Source organism: Rhododendron vialii, chromosome 6a (assembly GCF_030253575.1).
Source record: "Rhododendron vialii isolate Sample 1 chromosome 6a, ASM3025357v1".
NCBI classification, from domain to species: domain Eukaryota; kingdom Viridiplantae; phylum Streptophyta; class Magnoliopsida; order Ericales; family Ericaceae; genus Rhododendron; species Rhododendron vialii.
Genome location: NC_080562.1, coordinates 916,541 through 935,546, shown reverse-complemented (window position 1 = coordinate 935,546; position 19,006 = coordinate 916,541). Strand labels below are relative to the sequence as shown.

The window sequence follows — 19,006 nt, the reverse complement described above, 5'->3', positions numbered from 1 at the left end:
GAAAATATTTTATAATTTATTCTTTTTTTTTATTTTATGAGAGAATATTAGAAGGATCCATGATACTTTTTAGAGATGTAGTCTCCAAAATTACTTTTTGGTCTTCAAAAATCGAGACCCTACTCTCATTTTGGAGACCAAATATCTAAAAAATATCATGGGTCCCTCCAAGATTCTCTCATAAAGTACAAAAAAAGGAATAAATTATAAAGTCTCCTCTTAATATGTCACATCCATTCTCTATTTTTGTGTTTTATAGTTTGGTTGGAGATGCTCTTATGGGTCATTTTCTGACGAGATTAATTTTGAATGGATATAGTATAAGGGGACATATGATGAAAAGGCGGATATATATGATATCAATAATTTGTTTGAGTAATTTATAAGAGAGGAGATATGTATGTGTTTTGATTGTATTGGGAAATATGAGAAGGTGGATATAAACTAAAAAAGGATGGTGGCATTTTCGTAATTAAAAAGACGGATATAATAACACTACCTCTTTCCCTGTATCTTCCGTTCCTAGGTATCCTCCTATCCAATCTATATCTGAGTGACAAACACCGAAAAAAAGTATTTCATAATATATTCGCTCTTCTTATATCCATGAAACGGTAGGTTACGTCTTCCAGTTGTGATCAACCGTGTCACACTTTTTATTATGCTACAACTGCTCTTTCTTCTAGTTTATTGCAATCACCAGGACGCCAATGTTTAGCCAAAAAGAAAAAAAAAAAAGAACTTAAATAGGGGTCCTCTCCTATATAGATACTTATGTCCTAATTCTTAGAAGTATGAAAACTTATGTTGTCATTCTGAAATTTAAATAATACCCATCTTACCCTTAATAATTGATTTACCATGTTTTTTCTTTAAACAAGTTTGAATGGATAATATCGCATAACTATCAGAAAAAATTATTTGGTGGAGGTACTGTTTCCATTAGAATTGGTGTACATAATTGTTACCCCTTTATACCCGTTTATTTTGTTTGCACAGGTGTCCCACCATCCTATTTACTCTCCACTTTCTCCATCCTCATCCTTCAAAACAGGGAACAGTAGAAACTGAAAAAAAAAAAAACAAGAAAGGGGAAACGAAAAAAGGGACGGTAGGTCCGTTCGCGAGACCCGTTGGTCCACTTCCCCATCATTTCCCATTCGAAACAAAAAAAATACTAAAGCAGAAGGAAACCGAAAACGGCGAGCTCCGTTTTCAATTGTACGTAGTTCTTTCCGCGACGAAAAAATCCAAAAGGAAACCACCGCTGACCTCCAAATTCAAGTGATCAGCTTCGACGACGGCGGACAATGGGCTGAGATGGTGGATGAGATTCACGTGGTGATTGGCACTTGGGATTTTTTCTAGATCTGAACCATGCGTGTCGTACATTTTTTCCCCCCAATAAATGAGTGTTAAACGTTGAGTCGATGAACGGCGAAGTTTGACTCTCTATTGGTTCTTGTCCTCAATGGGTTTTTCCATATCTGAAACCATGTGGCAATTTGTCAAGTTTTGCTTGAAAAATGTTTCAACTTACTAGTATTTGGTGCACGTCCTTATGTCCAGGTCGTTCGTTTCACTCACCTTCTTCATTATTTGCATTTGTGCTATCATGTTTGCAAATTTGTGACCCATTTTATCATGTTTTTAACTTATTTGTCATGTTTGTTGCAGATTTATATCTTGTATAATAATATTAGCTTCAATTTCATGGTAACTTGTAAAAAAATTTATTATAAGTATTGTCAATTTGATTTTAATGTGTGTGTTGAGTAATTTTGTGACGAAATGTGTCATGATAAAACATGGTGAATTTGCAAAAAATTGTCATGAAATGATTGTTGTAGTTTGATTCTCAATTGTCATGATTTCGGTATGCTTGTTTGTATTTCACAACTTCATCATGATATCGGTTTACAGTAGTTTAATTTTTTTTACCGCGGGGAGGGAATGTTGGGTGGGATAGCATGGTGAGAATGTTTAAAAGTCCATTTGAATCTTTCAAAAGTGGAACTTAAATAATTGGAGATAATCAAAATATAATATATATAATATTTATATTAATATATAACTAGGGGTATATTGGAGCCATAAAGCATATTGAGGATGACAACATAAGTATTCAAAACTACTAGGATGAGCACCTAAATAAGTCCTCCAAATAGGATGCCTATTTAATTTCTTCAAAGAAAAACCCAGACTTAATACATCTTGCCCCTAAACTGCATAATATTTTTCTAAACTATTCCGGAAATTATAAAATTCTACACTCAATCACCTTAAACTTTCAACAAATATCCAAAGAATAATGGACTTTTTTGGGTGATTTTGATCATGGAGATGGGCCCAAGAAGACCTCATAAATAGCCTAAAACTGGACTTTCCAATCCAGTTGAAGGACCGAAAAAGATTTAACTCCTTTTTAAAAATATGCGTTTTTAATGAAAAAACAAATTTTTGATGATATTATTTAGTTTTTTTTTTCCCACCAATTGATTGGTTTGAGAAATATTAGAAAATTATTTGTGAGATATGTTGGTTGTCCTAAAATAAATATATTTGTTTAAAACATGTATTTATTTAACTTGCTATCACTCTTGTATTTGTCTTGTTCCAAGTTGTTATTTTAGTCAATCTTACACCTTTGAAACACTCCCTTAACACTTGAAAGTGGCTAATATAGGAGTTTGAAATTTTAATCGACCCAACTTGACATAATTCTACCATCTTCAAAACAAGGTTTTTCTTTCTTCAACAAAGGTCTTGCTAAGTCAAAGTTTTAATTCACTTTAAGATTTAAAATTCCAAACGATGATGGGAATGGTGGAGTAGGGGCGATGGCAAAATGGAAGATGGGTGGTGGAGTAAAATGGTGATAGGGCTGAGAAGACATGTAATGTGAAAAAGATGATTAAAGTTTTATAATGGGAATATAGAAAAAATAAAACATGATGTTAGCAAAATATGTTAGTTAACTTAACGTTCAACTAACAGAAGGTACCACTTGTGCTCTAACCTAAAATCTATAGGACGACATTGCAATTTTCAACACTCAAAGGGTCTCAAACCAAGGCAAAGTTGGGAAGGTTAGTGAAACTTATGCAAAAGATAAAATCACGGTAAAGAACATCGGAGTTCACACAACAGTTTTGTCTCCTCCCTCAACCATCCCATCTCATTGTTCAAAGCATTCATTCAGCTGCAAAACCGCAATGTCATTCGACAAACATCAACATAAAGCTAATTAATCAATCAATCAAAGTCAATAAACTTGATTTCACATCCCATTTCGGCATAATATTTGTACAACTAAGAAGGAGACGAACGTCAACAAGCGAAAGACCGTGCTTTTAAAGTCTTCTTTTTCAAAAAAATGATAATTTCAAATTCAATATAACGAAAATAAAAAATAAATTTTTGATTTTTTTTTGTACCATTTAAAATATTTCAATAAAATTCATTAAATAAGATTTATATTGATAAAAAAATTATTTGCGTAAATATATTATTTTTGAATTTAAAATTAATTTTATTTTGAAAAAAAAGATTTTAAAAAAAAGCGGAACGGGCCGAACGCACGGGGCCAAACACATCGAGGTAAACGCGACTCCCATTCGATAGTCCAGTGAAGGTTAGGGTTTTACAGGGGACGAGAGAGAGAGAGAGAGAGTGAAGCGAAGCCATAGTCATGAGCAGGAGCTTGGGAATACCGGTGAAGCTTCTACACGAGGCGTGCGGTCACGTTGTATCGGTGGAACTGAAGAGTGGAGAGCTCTACAGAGGAAGCATGGTCGAATGCGAAGACAACTGGAATTGCCAACTCGAGAGTATCACTTTCACGGCTAAGGTAATAACACATCCTTCTAATCACAGTGACCCCACTTCTATTTTTATTAGTTTTCGTTGATTAACTATGATTTCTCAGATCGTTCGGCCTACACTTGTCCTTATCAGAAGTCATTGATTACGTAATATGCAGTGAAATTAAACGAAACTAGCTCTTGAAGGCTGTTTTTTCCCGGAAATCCTATGTGTACCGACCAAAGTGTAGGAAAACCGTACCGACCGTCTCCGGCCACCGGACGGCCAATCCGGTGGCCGGCTCAGATCGGCCGTCCGGTGGCCGGAGACAGCCGCACGCGGCCGTCGGTATACGGTCGGTAGGAATCCTATCGGTGCAAATAGCACCACTCGTTTTTTCCAGTTGGGTTGTGCTCATTAGAATTTATTTGTAGCTTCTGAAGTGAAGATCCTTGCGTACGTATTCTCAGTGAATAGTTTCATTTGATCTTTGATGAATAGGCATTTTAAGATAGATTTGACTCCTTCAATGCCGTTTGTCTCGAGTGCTTCTAGTTAAAAGAGGAGTTCGCCTATCGATATGTCAATTAAGTACTACTTAACCCATTCCCTCCCTATCCCACAGTGACGCTGGAGGAGATTGTTCCTTATATCCATTGCTCATAAACCAAATCCCCCCCAACCCCCCCACACCCCCCCCCACCCCCCCCCCCCCCCCCCCCCCCCCGTCCCAAAAACAAAAAACAAAAAAAAGGGTAAATTGTATTTCCTCCAATCTAATTTTCAATTTCTCGACTTCTAAGTACCTCCTATGTACTTCCATTATGTCTTGGAACCTCACAAAGTGTCGAAAATCTATTACTTGTATCTTTCTTTTATTTTTGAACTGTTGACCTAAAACAATCAAACACAAAGAATGTACGTAAACAAAGGTAGTCTTCAAAATAATTTTTTTTTTATTATAAAAAATGGAAGTGCGAGATGAGCATTTTTTCTCTAGGTAAACATGCTTGTTACAACAGAGTAGTAGTAGCTCCAATGAGACGAGCATGTTTTCTTTCGGTCACTCCATTCTGCTCTAGCGTACGAGGACAAGTGGCTTCATGAATAATCCCAAAACAAGGAGAAAGAAAGGAAGACATCACTTGATCAAGAAATCCTTCACCACTATGTGTTCTTAATGTTTCAATAGTGGAAGCAAAATTGGAAATGCACATAAGCTTTGAAGAACTGAACATGTTGAGCGACTTCAAATTTCACTTTTAAAAGAAACAACGAAGAATATATAGTGTAATCATCAGCTAAGACCTTATGCTTATATTCTCAGTGAATAGTTTTATTTGATCTTTGATGAATAGGCATTTCTAGATAGATTTGACTCCTTCAATGCAGTTTGTATCGAAGAGTTTGCCTGTCGATATCTCAATTAAGTACTACTTAATTCCATGCTCTGGGCTATGATTAGTTGTAGTCAGACTTGTAGAGGATCGATTTAAGATGGAATTACACATTTGAATTTGTTTGTGACCTAAGAAAACAGGGAATTCTAATAGCATATGTGAAATAACATGAGTGGAAAATGTAGGAATCTGTTCTTTGGTTTGTTAAGATTATGGAAAATTAAACTTAGGTGTTGGCCTGGTGAAGGCATGCCTTCTTAGATGCTATCAACTCCTATAGGGCCAGTCCATGCGGGTCTTCATTCCAACTTTAAATGGCCACGCACTAGTGATTGGAGGGATTGGTCCCCAAGAGATTAGCTGATGTGTTTAAGTTCGCTAGGACAGGGAAACCTACTCTTCCAAGTAACCGTTCTTTTTTGTGCTGACTTAAATGATTGATTCTTTGTAGGATGGGAAGGTCTCGCAGCTTGAGCATGTTTTCATCTGAGGCAGCAAAGTCAGGTACTTTATTCAACTTACATGAGTTATTTTAAATTTTTTTTTTGTTAATACCTGGATCCTTTGAACTAGGTTATTTAATTAAAGGGTGGTGCTATTTGCACCGACCATTCCATACCGACGGCCGCGCGCGGCCATCATACACGAAAAATAGGGTGTTTAGATCAAGCACCCTACACACATCGGATGCCGTTGATTCCCGCGTTGGGCCCCTCGGTTTTTTTTTTTTAAATTTTTGGACGGCTCGGATCGGCTGTCCAGTGGCCAGAGACGGCCGTGCGCGGCCATCGGTACGATTTCCCTACATTTTTGGTCGGTACATATAGGATTTTCGTTAATTAAAATTCTTTTGGCCGTAGATTTGTTTTAAGGTAATGTGAAATCCATTCAGGTTTATGGTGATTCCAGACATGCTTAAAAATGCTCCTATGTTCAAGCGTTTGGAGTCTAGAATCAAGGTAACTACTCCATAGATGTTTTCGTGTTTCCCCTTTCAGATTCATTATTTGTTTTCTGATTTGTTTGGTGTGGCTTTGTCAAGGGTAAGGGCTCGTCAATTGGAGTTGGCCGGGGTCGTGCTGTTGCAATGCGTGCCAGAGTGAGTTATCCATCTCCTTCATAAATGTGATATGGTTTGTTAACACCATAAAATATGTCTTAATAGTCAAATTTTTAGGAAGTCTGAAGTTCTCTATATATTATTCAGACAAGAAACATGAGTTTTAAGGCATGTGTCTGGGTTTCAAGTCATTCATCTAAAAGAATGTCTGAGGAAGCTGTACTTGAATCACGAGATGATTGAACTACAAACTTAACTGGTTGTTTGACCTCCCTTAATGACTGTCACCTGATTAACTTATTTTACTGCACAGGCTCAGGCTGCTGGTCGTGGAGCTCCACCTGGTAGGGGTGTTCCGCCTTCTATAAGGAGGTGATCCGTCCTTGGTCTCATCGTCTCTGCTCTAAATTTTACCATGTTCCTAGGTTACTGTTTCCAAGCGATGTATTTGGATCCAACTTTTTTTGTAACCTAGAAGTTGGTGGAAAAGGACAACTAGTCTTTTGCAGAGCTTCCCGTTAGCTAGGTGATTGCCCCAGTCACTCATGATGTATGCATTTGGGATGGCTTCTACTGCCTGATTTTATATGTATGTGGATCTTTGAACTGATGTTAATAGATAATTTGTTTTGTGTCATTCTCACCTTCTAACAGTATGAGTGCTTTTGGTCATTAATTTCATGCTCTCCCTCAAATGCAATGCTCTGCTCTCCCTCAAATGCACCAAATCTCACGAGTGTTGGTGCGACGTGAATCAGACAGACTAGAAAAAAGATTTAAGTCCAATTTAACATCTGCTTTCATTTCTGTGAAGTGAAAATTTGCAAGAAGAGCGAACAATGTAAGATTTTCGAGTTCGTATGTGGTTAACACGACCATTTAACCAAAGTGTAAAATCCAGAGTTTTATCTTAACGAATCAACTGTCCCTTGGGATCCATCAAATTTAAGCAAACAAGAATTGGTGTAACTTAATGCGCATCTTGACAAATCACGGAGTTCACTTTCGAATCAATAAGATTTTATCTTTTGATACTCGATTTTAAGAAAATTGCCATAGGAAGCCTGAATTGACACAACATAATTTTCTTGGGTTGGCACACTTCGCCACATTAAGGGTGAGTTCAACCTATTATTTTTGGTATTTTTCGTTCCGGTATTTTAGTTGTTTTTTAATGAATTTTTGTTAAATTCGCATTTTATTTTTTGGATTAATCATCTGTCTCGACGAGAGGAGTTTAATAAGTAAAAAATTACAACCAAAAGCAAAAAAAAATGTTCACTAAAAACGAAAAAATATCAAACCACCATTTTATTTTGGTCATAGTGTCGTCTTATATGATTTTTTTTTTCAATTTTGGTTCACATTTTATACATTTTCAATTCCTTTCATTAAAAGGAACAATTAAAACTACGACGAAAAGCTCAAGAAAAGTTATCAAGAGTAAGTTTTACACGAAAAATAACGAATACAAAAAAGAGAGAGCATGAATTCACCATAATTGGTGGGTCATATGATGACAATAGGTCGTGATTGATTGAGTGCAAATGTCCCATTCTTAATATTGTTTTTAATAATAAACAATGAGATCCAAATTCAAAATCCGTTGTAGTCTAGTTGGTTAGGATACTCGGCTCTCACCCGAGAGACCCGGGTTCAAGTCCCGGCAACGGAATCCTTTTTCATTTTGTGCAACTTTCTTAAGGCTTTGTTTGGTTTTCTTAAGGGAAAATTTTAAAAATGGTCCCTCTAGTTTGTACGAGTTCTCATTTTCGTCCCTCTACTATTAATTGTATCAATTTTAACCCTATAATTTTCATTCCATCTCAATTTCGTCCTTCTCCCTGACGCCGTCCATGAAACAAACGGAATTGAAGGGCAAAATTGTCATTTTCTCTCACAGAGGGACCAAATTGAAATTTTATGCAAACCAGAGGGATTATTTTTAAAATTTTACATTTTACTTTCGTTTTTTTCAAATAAAATAAAAAAAGACCATAAGTAATGTATTTGACAACAGAATTATTTTTTATTGGGTAATCAAATTATATTGAAAAATTTATATTTCATTACACATTACAAAAATATTAGAAAATGCACAAATCAACCCCTTAGCTAATGTCTTTGTATCATGTTCTTATAATCTTCTTATTTTTTCACCCAATAAAAAAATGTTTAAAATCCGTGTTTATTTGTTATATGATTGATCTTATGAGTAAGTCCCAAAATAAATACACTTATACCCATATTTTAATGTATTTGATCTCTTAATATTTAATAGTGTTTTATTGCTTAATTAAACACAATTACAAGATTTCTAAATACTACTGAACAACTTTTTCTTTTTAATCATGTGATAAAAAAAAATAACGATAGTGAAAATTCAATTGAAAAAAAAATACAAGACCAAGACAATTAATATAAAGGTTGTTTTTCGAATTTTCTCATATTTTTTGTGATGTATATAATAAAAATTTTAAAAAATTTCAACATATTTTTTATTATTCAATATAAAATGAGATGAGAAATATATTATATATGATGTATTTTAAATTTATTTACAAAAACAAAAGTAAAAAACAAAATTATAGAAATAGTCCCTCTAGTTTGCATGAAATCTCAATTTAGTCCCTCTGTGAGGAGAAATGACAATTTTGTCCTCCAATTCCGTTTGTTTCATTAACGCCGTAAGCGAGAGGGACGAAATTGAGACAAAATGCAAATTATAGGACTAAAAGTAACACAATTGATACTAGAGGGACGAAAATGAAAATTCATGCAAACTAGAGGGGCCATTTATAAAAATTTCCCTTTTCTTAATTGGGCAAAAAGTGCAAGGGATTCTACATTCCAGAGGCATATCATGCCAACAATGCTGCAACTCTATCCCCTTTTTGCAGTTTTATTTTATCCAATCAACTGAACGATTTGAACCATCAATTGTTTCCCAAGATTCTATATCTCACAAAAGTTTCAATAATAAAGCTTGTGCTCTCTTTATTGCACTCGGGTGTGGTGTTACGCGAAATTAATTGATGCATATTACCCTCATCCTGAAAACAATGAATCCGATGTCTGTTAATGACTTCCGGCTGATTAGTTTGTCTGATGTTCTTTATAAAATCATTGCGAGTACACCCTTCAGCTGACGTCACTCATGAAGTAGCAGATAAGGCGGTTATCTCCATATGCTCACATGCTCAACTCGTGCGATAACCGCTTCGGATGATGTCACAACCGGCGTATCTAGATAAGGCAGTTTAACCACATGTGGGCGAGCTGGTATGGATTGATGAGGAGCCTCATGGCTTTGGCCGAACCTCAGGAGGTACGCCAGCTCCCTACACGGATTAATTACTACAGAAATTGCTTACCCGAGCATGGATAGTGCCCAGCCGCGTGTGGCAGAACCTAGAAGTTCAGTGTCCTTCCTGACCAGGCCATACAGAATTAGCAGATAAGGCACATGCTCAACTCGTGCGATAACCGCTTCGGATGATGTCACAACTGGCGTATCTAGATAAGGCAGTTTAACCACATGTGGGCGAGCTGGTATGGATTGATGAGGAGCCTCATGGCTTTGGCCGAACCTCAGGAGGTACGCCAGCTCCCTACACGGATTAACTACTACAGAAATTGCTTACCCGAGCATGGATAGTGCCCAGCCGTGTGTGGCAGAACCTAGAAGTTCAGTGTCCTTCCTGACCAGGCCATACAGAATTATGGGTCCTGACCCGGCCTTCCACCGAGTGTAGTGACCTCACTACAGATTTCTATACAATTTACTTGTGTTTTTGTGGATTCGTCAACCAAGTTGGAGGCTATTGCTGGCTGCATGCTCTTAGATGGGGAAGGGCAAAAGGGATCAGGAATGTTGACATTTGCACCGATAGTTTGGAATTAGGTTTGGTATTGCAAGCCTATAGCTGATGTAATGCTATAGGTTTGGCAAAAGGGATCAGAAAGTTATTAGGGACTTTATGAGTTAAGTTTCCAACTTTGAATGCGTCTTTGTATCAAAGGTATCCCCGGCAAGAGGTGAGGGTTGCTCACAGGCAAAAGGGATATATGTGGGTTTGTGTGAAGGTTCAGCAGATACAGAACTTTTCATGTTCATCGTCTCCAAAGGGAAAAAAAAAAATCATCTGCTAACGTATAGTCACCCTTTCACTAGTAGAGATTTGCTTTTGCTGAAGCAGCTTCTGCTGCAGCCGGGACAAAACACTGCCAAGTCAAGTTCAATCAAGACTTGAGAACACATGCAATAAACGAACTACAGGTTTTATCATTCACAGGGAAAAAAAATCTGGAAATAGTTCTAGTAGAACTCAACAAATTACAAAAGTCTAAAGAGAAACTCATCCTTCCAGTATGTTCAGAAAGAACATCAAATAAAAAAAGTCACTTGCAATGAATTTCAACAATAGTACCCCGGGGCAACTTATGTTGCACAATTGCATCCCCCCAACCCCGCTGTTATACTTAGTTACTGTTTCAATTGGTTCTTCTCTGCACTAGGATTTATCCTCCAACAGGAAGTGAGCCGGTTCTGATTTTGCAGCATAACCATATTTCGAAGTGTTATACTTTCGGTGCACGCCCGTGAGTTTTCCGTTGCCTGCCTTCTGATGGAAAGTAACCATCAACCTTGAGCATTCCCTATAGAAACCAAAGGGAGCAGAATCATATCAGACTGTGAAATATACAGTATACCACGTCAGCCAGAAGCATCAATTCAGATGAATTTGTGTGTTTTACGAACGAGATGGTTTTTTCATACAATGAAATATTCTCATATTAAGAATCAATTCAGATTGGTTTCTCTCTTATCCTCCTCCAATTAAGGGTTGTTTCATGAGGTCTTGTTTCCATGACACAACTTCGTATGTGAAGTCAAACTTTCAAAACACTAAATCAATGAGTTTCAGCCTTAACTAAAAAAAATCATCCAAAAAGACTTGGGTTCGGGTAAGCAAGTTAAAAAACACTTGTATTTTGCACACTGCTTTTGTTAAGTCATCTTTAACTTATTTTCGGAGTTATTCTTGTTTCCATAATGCAAAGTTTTCCCATAAAAACCAGTGATTAAAGACGTGTTTTGGAAACAACGCATTTCCTAACTCAACTCCAAAGAACAACTTGGGTTTGATATGCAACTTAACAAACTGCTTGAATTTGGCAAAAGTTTGAACACTACTCGAACATAAAGAAATGCAGAAAAAGAGTAAATATATTTTTTTGAGCAGGCAGAGAGAACATACATGAGGTGATCTTCAGAGTAGTTAGTATGCCTCTCACTGGTCATACTCCATTTCTTGTACCCACAGAGAGCAGACTGAGCAGTGAAGACTGCTGCGGCAGCTAGTAGAGACGGTGGGAACTTGAGCATTTCATACTCAACCAAGCACAGCTCAATTATGAAGAAAGACAGAAGCTCCAGCTGGTTTAAGGTCATTTCAAAAAAAGTTCTATCAGGATCATCCTTTTCCAAAGAATACAATTAGCGAATATTAGTATCGAACAGTCCTACATTACCAATACAAACCTTTTTATCAGATTCTGCAGCTTTGAGGAACCTCCTCATAAACACATTTGGAGTTGGAACTGACATATTAAACTGTAATGTGTTCACCATCAATTTCTCCTGCAGCCAATAGAAAATACGTCACACATGTAAATTTAATCATATGAAAGTGAAAATAATAACTGACTTTCAGGGCGACATCAACGAGTTTCCGTGACATGACTTCAGTCGCACTTTCAAACCAAGAGATCAATGAGTTTATATTCCGGCAATTGAAAATGTGAAACCGAAAGCAGTGTTTCCGAAACACAAATTAACAAAGTACTCAGGTTTGGTAGGTAAACTACGATGGAGATTGCGTTGTAGCCAGAAAACCTACCATATCAAGCACATCCTTTCGGCTGTAAGCCTTGTCAGATATCAGAATGAGATCCTCTACAACAGGAACAGAAACTTCCTCATATTTGCAAGCGAGAAGCATTGCCGTTACTCCAACAAGCTGGAGCTTCTTCCTCACTACAGGTTGGATTGCTAAGAATCTATCAATAAGATTCACAGTCAGATATAAGGTCTCCTCCATTAGCTCGAACTTATAGTGAACCTGCTCATTTGACCGAAGTGATTTTAGACACAGAGTCAGATTGAATGTACCATATACTAGCCATTACTGAAGCCATTAAACTAATTAATACAGAATTTAACATACCTCAATGAGCCAGTCAATCAAAATGCCTCTCATCCTTTCATTAAGATCAAATTGTTGTGCCATATAGTTTGGTGATACACAGCTAGAACTCTGCATTAACGAACTCATTGTTCAGTTTTTTTTCTTTGAAAAATGTATTGTTCAGTATATAAAGTCCAGCTATATGAAACATTGGCAGATTTTTAAGGTAAGTAAGAGCCTAAATTCCAGAAGAATGTAAATAAGCCAAAGCAAACCATGAAAACTATGGTTAGCAACTTAGCATGAATAGAGATTTTACTGTTTAAAACTTTTAACAAATAAGTCTTAGGAACTGAATTCTGTTAAAACACAAACATTAAAAGAAACAACAAATAGATGATCCTATAAGTCTGTGTCTCAATGCTCAGATGATCATATAGTTTGATTAGTGATCCTAAGTCTGTGTCTCAATGATCGTACTCTTAGCCAAAGTGATCATCTAAACAGAATGAGTAAAACATCAACTTTTGTGTGAAAACCAAATTAGGATGAGTCCAAATTATGATCAAATGCAATGAGACAACAAATCTATCTAGTTCAACGATAAGTATCAGTTCAAGTCCAGTGATGAAGGAAGCAGGTGTAGTGGAAATTATATACCACCTCTACTTTCTTGTAGTATGAGTATATATCATCTATGTACTCAACAACAGCTAGCGGATTCTTCTTATCATTGCTGTCTATGTCAACAACTGGTTCTTCACTTGTGTCTTCCATTTCAACCTCCTACCAAAAACAAAACGACAAGTGATGCCACCATGGAGGGAAAAAATAAATACTACCATCTTTACCATATGGTTTTAAATATTGCTAGTTGAAGAAATTTCAAATACCATCCGATCTATTTCATCTAGCAATGCCTCAGTGTGCTGCACAAACATTGGCACAGGGAAGGCACTGGCTGCCTTATAATCATCCACATCTATGATGGCGCAATCTTCTGATTCAGCCGGAACTGGAACTGATTGGACCAGTTTCTTTGTTTCCTATTGACAAGTACCATGGTTTATGATTAACACAAACCCATTTGTACTCCAATGAAACAACTATTTAAGTTCTCAGATTGAAAGTACCTCAGGTATTCGTGGCTTCTGTTTACTAGCCATTTGTGCAGCAAACTTCCTATAGAAACAGCAAGAACCAAGTAGATCAATGATATCGTAAAACTAGTGAAATTTAGGAACCAAAGACATCAATCAGGGATAGTTACTGACCTAGTAACTGGTCGATGTGCCGGGATGGGTTGGTTCTTAGTTGAGATTCCATTGTTTCTGAATTGAAAATATGATGAATGTCAGAAGGGGGCGTACTTAAAGAAGAGGATTCTTGATGTTCCATCAAACACAAGATTTGAACCATCAAAAGCTAAGGAAGGGTTTAAGAAATTACTCAGACAATGCCCCTCTCTTGTGAACTGCACAAGGGTGAGGAGGAGCTCCAATGATGTTGCGGTTAATCGTACTTAAAGCTCTCCGGGTTTGCCCCATTCCGGCTCCGATTTTTCCAACTCCGGGGTGTAATCCCCCTATAATGATTGATCAGAAAGGTTCCATTTGTTAAGGTTGGGGTTTCAAAACTTTATTTTCTAGATATTTGTAATCAATGAGTCATCTCAATACAGACGCCAGAGGGAAGACAAACTGATAATCGGTTCAAATTTCAAATTACCTACAACATTGGAGGGCCTGATTACACCCGGATGATTCTCATCTGACCCAACCATTTTGACCAACAGCTACAAAAAAGGAAAAGAACTTATCTTCGGTAAAAGAAATCCAAATAAATTCTAATAGGATGCTTGAAGAAACCCAAAGAAAATCGAAAACCCATCGGGAAAAAGAAAAAAATTCATTGAAAAACACATCAAATTCCACGGAAATAAAAGGGAGCGATCGCAAATATGGATCCACAAACAAACCCAGATCATAAAATTCAAAAAAACAAATCAACCAATCGGGCAAACACATATATATTTTTTAAAAATACATCGAATTTCAGTCAGATAAGAAGGGAGCAATCAGCAATAAGGATCGACAAAGAAATCCCAGATCTTAAAATCGGAAAACCCAACCTAATAATCAAGAATCCCTCGAAAAAACCGTATCGATATCAATCATTCAAGCCAAAACCCAATCCTTTTTCGGTGATCGCAAAGAGGAGAGGATAATCACTAATCAGAAAACCCCATCAAATTGTACAATGGAGTGTTTGATCTTGAGTCTCTCTCTCTCTCTCTAAATAAATCGTTCTCCCACCACTGGTTCTTCTCCAGGTCTTGACCCTTGAGTCAAAACCAAGAAATCAGTAAAATCCAGAAGAAAATCAGTAACTGGACGAGCGAGATTGAGTCGTAAACATCGGATATATGTCCGCACATGTGCCCTATTTCTCACGAGTAATTTTTAAAACTAACGGCTAGTAAGTCGTAGCCGTCCGATCATCATCAAGATTGAAAAGTCGCGTTGTTTTAATAACGGTTATCAAACCCCAATGTACTTTCAAAATTTTCTTTTGATTCTTCACATTAATACACCCCCTAGGCCTAGTGACAGCCTCTGCAATGGGGCATGTTGTATTAAAAGTATGGTTTTTAAGTTTGATTCTTTACTACTTCTCCCGTTCATATTTATTGGTCTCTCGCTTTATCCTGGCCGAATATTTAATTGGTTATATTTTTCGAATGAATATTTATTGCTAGAAATATTTGTTTGAAATTATATTTTGCATGGAATTGTTTTACTAATTGAACGTTGGGTTGATAGTATTTCATTAATAAAGTGTGATATTACATTCTCATAAAAATTATTATATTGGTCTATAGCAATCACCACTACATGCACATTGACTGTTTTTTTTTTTTTTTTGATCGGCAGCACATAGACTGGATTGTAGACATAAAGAAATTCTTTTTTCTGGTTATTTTTTTCTTTTTTTCTCTCATAAAGAAATTTCATTTGACCCGTAGAGTTACTATATATTTTGCATGCGAAATTATGATCTTATTTGGAATGGAGACTTTCCTATCTGGGCTCAATTGGAAGTGTCTTTGGATATTTCTACCATAACGTAATGAATAAAGCCTACCGATTGAAAAATAAATAAAAATTATGATTTTATTTTGATGCTGGTAACCTCAAGGGGTTTGGCCAATTGGTTATGGGAAAACAATAAGTGTTCATCCATGGGGTCGCATGTTCCATTCCCTTGAAGGTCAAACATTTCACATATTGGGACCATTGGGGGTTATCAGTTATATATGTCCGGTCGTTAGCTTCAGGACCCTAGAACTAGTCGAGGTGAGCACATTTGACCCAGACATTCGGTTATAAAAAAAATAAAAAAAATCTTATGGCGGAGTTTTGTGAAATCAGTTTGTTCATTAATTCACCTTTGTAATGGGAATTATTACTTTTCTTCTATAAATGGTTATTTTAAATTGTGGAGGCCACTCAACAATGGACTTCAAGGAGAGAAAGCAATTTGGCAGGTAATTTTTTCCATGACAAATCTTGAAGGGGAGAAGATTCAATAAATATGTCGTGAAGGTAACAAATGTCCCCGACGCCTCGGCGAATGATGTTTCTAGCAACACAGATTAGAGGATGATGTTCTTTAAATTCGTGGTTGTTCCACATATATCAATCTTTACACTCCTACTCGTGCAGTTAAATTTTTCTTGTATCATATTCGAAAAAGAGTCTTAGGTACCAAAAAAAAAAAACACAAATTCGCCCAAAGGGCTCTTTAGATTCTGGATATACATCTACATGTGTACTACTGCTACATGCTACACAACTACAACTTTTTTTTTTCTACTAAACTTCGTTGCTAAACAAGTAAATATTTGAAAGAAATGTAATTAATGCCTCGGATTCTGCAATTGAATAAGAATGATACGGTTTTCAATGGTCTATCTCTCTCCTTCTCTCTCTCAACCCTAGCCACCACAACTTCTCGATATTCTCCCTTCTCCTTCCCCCCGTGGGTTCCATGCCGGTGTGCGGCGGAGGGAGAGGGAGGCCATGGCACTACCGACTCCCTTTCTTTGTTTTTTTTTTTTCCCCTTCCTTCTCTTTAGATCTACGACTTGTTGTCTGATTTGTAAGAGTTTTGTCTCTCGTTCTATGAGAGTTATTAGTTTCGTCTTTGGACGGATTTTGTCTACAGATTGGGTTCTCTCAATCGAGGTTGCTTCACAACGATATTTGTGGTTCAACGTTCTATCCCTACACGATGTCTTTGGCGAGACAACCCGTGGTGGCTTGACAGATCTGTAGTTCTTGGGAGTTCATTGGTGCGTTAATTGGGTGGAGTGCATCTGATCGTCTGGGTATTTGGTGTCTTTTGTCTTTAACTTTGCACTTTTTCTCGTTTAAGATTCCTAATTAGATGTTAGACAGTTTAAAAGTGTCGCTATTGCGTCAGGTCATGTCTGGATTAGGATGAAAGACATCAATTACCTTGTAATTTATTTGTTTTATATTTGTTAGACGATTAGTTTGGTTTTGTCCAAATTCTTTGTAATGATCTCCGTTTTGTAAGTACCGTTTATCAATACAATCTTTCCACTTTAAAAAAAAAAAAAACTTTTTCCGACATAGGAGAGAGAAATATTTTCTTCTACTCAAATGATCTTACCTGGCACATTTGCAATTTCTGGAACATTTGTTACACACCGCCAGGCCGGCATGATAACGAAAACAGACACTGAGACTTTTTACACAGACATCGTACAAATTTTTGTGGGGCCTACTATGGGGTTTCATAAAATGATCCAAGCCATTTATTAATTTTAAAATATTTTTTAAGGAACCTTGTAAAAAATTAGCTCAATCAGATATAGGTAAAAGCTGGATCTAATCTTACTACTTTTCATTCAGAATTTTAATCCGGAATTCTGAACGAAAAGTTATAAAATTGGATCAAGCACTTACATGTATTCGATTGACCTGATTTTTTACGAGGTCACTTAAAAAAAATATTTTAAAATTAATAAACGGCTCAAATCATTTTGTGGGCCCCACAAAAAGTCTGTGCAATATCTGTGTAAAAAGTCTTTGTATGGATAGAACGGTTCTAAAGATAAGACCAACACATTTGCTAGAATAATGATACAGACGTAAACGGAAAGGCACAGACCCAAACAAAAATGTGTTCGAAACCGAACAATGCATGTAGATATCACATGATGCATGTGGAAATCGCACACATGGGATAGCGCCAAACCATCAGTGTCTAAGTATGTCCTCCGCGGCATGTGTCCATAGTAGTATTTTTACCTTAAATGAGTCCAAATACTCTCATTCCAATGGAAGAAAAATTACACGGTAGGGTGAGTTTCAAACGTTGTGAAACTCACTTTTAAAACGGTTTTTATCTGAACTTACATGTGTTTTTTTTAAGGAATAAACATAGTGCATTCATACTAAAAGCCAAGTACGAGGGTATAAAAGAGTCCGAAAATACAAGAAAACAACGGAAAAAGAAAATTAAAAAAATAAAGAAGTGCATGTTTATGGTCCTTTAACCTTTTATCCAGACTCTTCATTAATCGTGTTCCTCACTTCTAGTTGTCATCTTTGAGTTTTGAAATGTTTGTAATCATTACACAATTTCGCATTTGAGGATCCTGTAATCGATCTGAGCCGTCCGTTCAATAATCAATGATCAAGATTTCATCTCGGCCACACAATCTCACCATAATAGGCAAGTTCAATTCCAATTAAAGTACCAATTTCTCCTTTTGACTATTAGGTTTCAAATTTTTGTCATTAAAGCATCTCTAAAGTTTCACATTGGAGTTATCATAGTCAAAAAAATGTGACGATCACTCAGCTTTTGACATCAGGCAAATAGCAGGACATTACATTTTGTTAATTAAGAGTTTAACTTGGAATCCTCACAATAACATATATCAAGGGTCCTTTGGATAAGACCCATAACCAAAAAGTAGGGCCGTAAACGAGTTGAGCCGAGCTTTGTTGAGTTTAAGCTCTGTTTGTTTTAGTAAACGAGCCAAAAACTTGATCTCGAACTGGATTTTGACGTTTGGAAGAGACAATAATAGAAATGTGATGTCATACTTTCAAGTTTCCCCGTTTGAAAGAGACATGAATAAGATTGTGATTCCCGATGACACATCCCATGTGAATCTTAGATTCCTGGCTCAATCAATAAAATAAGAAAAAGTTGACTTTGATAAATTTTTAAAATAATTAATTCGTGCATAAGATTACTGAATTAATCAAAACCCCGAAATGAATTTAATTCAAGTGTTGTATTCCTAGGAATTTAATTCCTACTGACCATATTCCTATTATTATTCCTATTCAGTCAAACTCGTAGGAATTTGATTCGTAATGATCAACTTCCTTTCTAAGCAACTCTTGGTTACATCACCGCTAAGCTTAAACTTGTAAAACAATTATAAGATGAACTACGGAAATTAAACTACAATGTGCGCAAATTGATACGAGACACCCAATCTTAGG

At 36.5% G+C, this 19,006-nt stretch overlaps 1 protein-coding gene, 1 non-coding gene and 1 pseudogene across 2 annotated transcripts; 2 read left to right on the top strand and 1 right to left on the bottom strand.

Moving 5' to 3' along the window:
* The first annotated feature begins 3,594 nt into the window (after nucleotides 1–3,594).
* LOC131330838 (small nuclear ribonucleoprotein SmD3b-like) lies at nucleotides 3,595–6,901 on the top strand (annotated as a pseudogene).
* A 965-nt stretch (nucleotides 6,902–7,866) lies between these two features.
* TRNAE-CUC (transfer RNA glutamic acid (anticodon CUC)) lies at nucleotides 7,867–7,939 on the top strand. Its single transcript has one exon. It is a non-coding gene; the product is annotated as a tRNA-Glu (tRNA).
* Nucleotides 7,940–10,530: 2,591 nt separating this feature from the next.
* Nucleotides 10,531–14,919, bottom strand: LOC131330837 (G2/mitotic-specific cyclin-2-like). Its single transcript, XM_058364573.1, has 12 exons — nucleotides 14,587–14,919; nucleotides 14,184–14,250; nucleotides 13,905–14,040; nucleotides 13,730–13,786; nucleotides 13,589–13,637; nucleotides 13,349–13,501; nucleotides 13,119–13,241; nucleotides 12,495–12,584; nucleotides 12,168–12,389; nucleotides 11,810–11,908; nucleotides 11,526–11,704; nucleotides 10,531–10,923 (listed from the first exon to the last, which is right to left on the bottom strand). The coding sequence occupies exons 2-12, from the start codon at nucleotides 14,236–14,238 to the stop codon at nucleotides 10,779–10,781; spliced, it is 1,308 nt and encodes a 435-aa protein (XP_058220556.1). The 5' UTR covers nucleotides 14,239–14,250; nucleotides 14,587–14,919; the 3' UTR covers nucleotides 10,531–10,778.
* Between the last annotated feature and the right edge of the window lie 4,087 nt (nucleotides 14,920–19,006).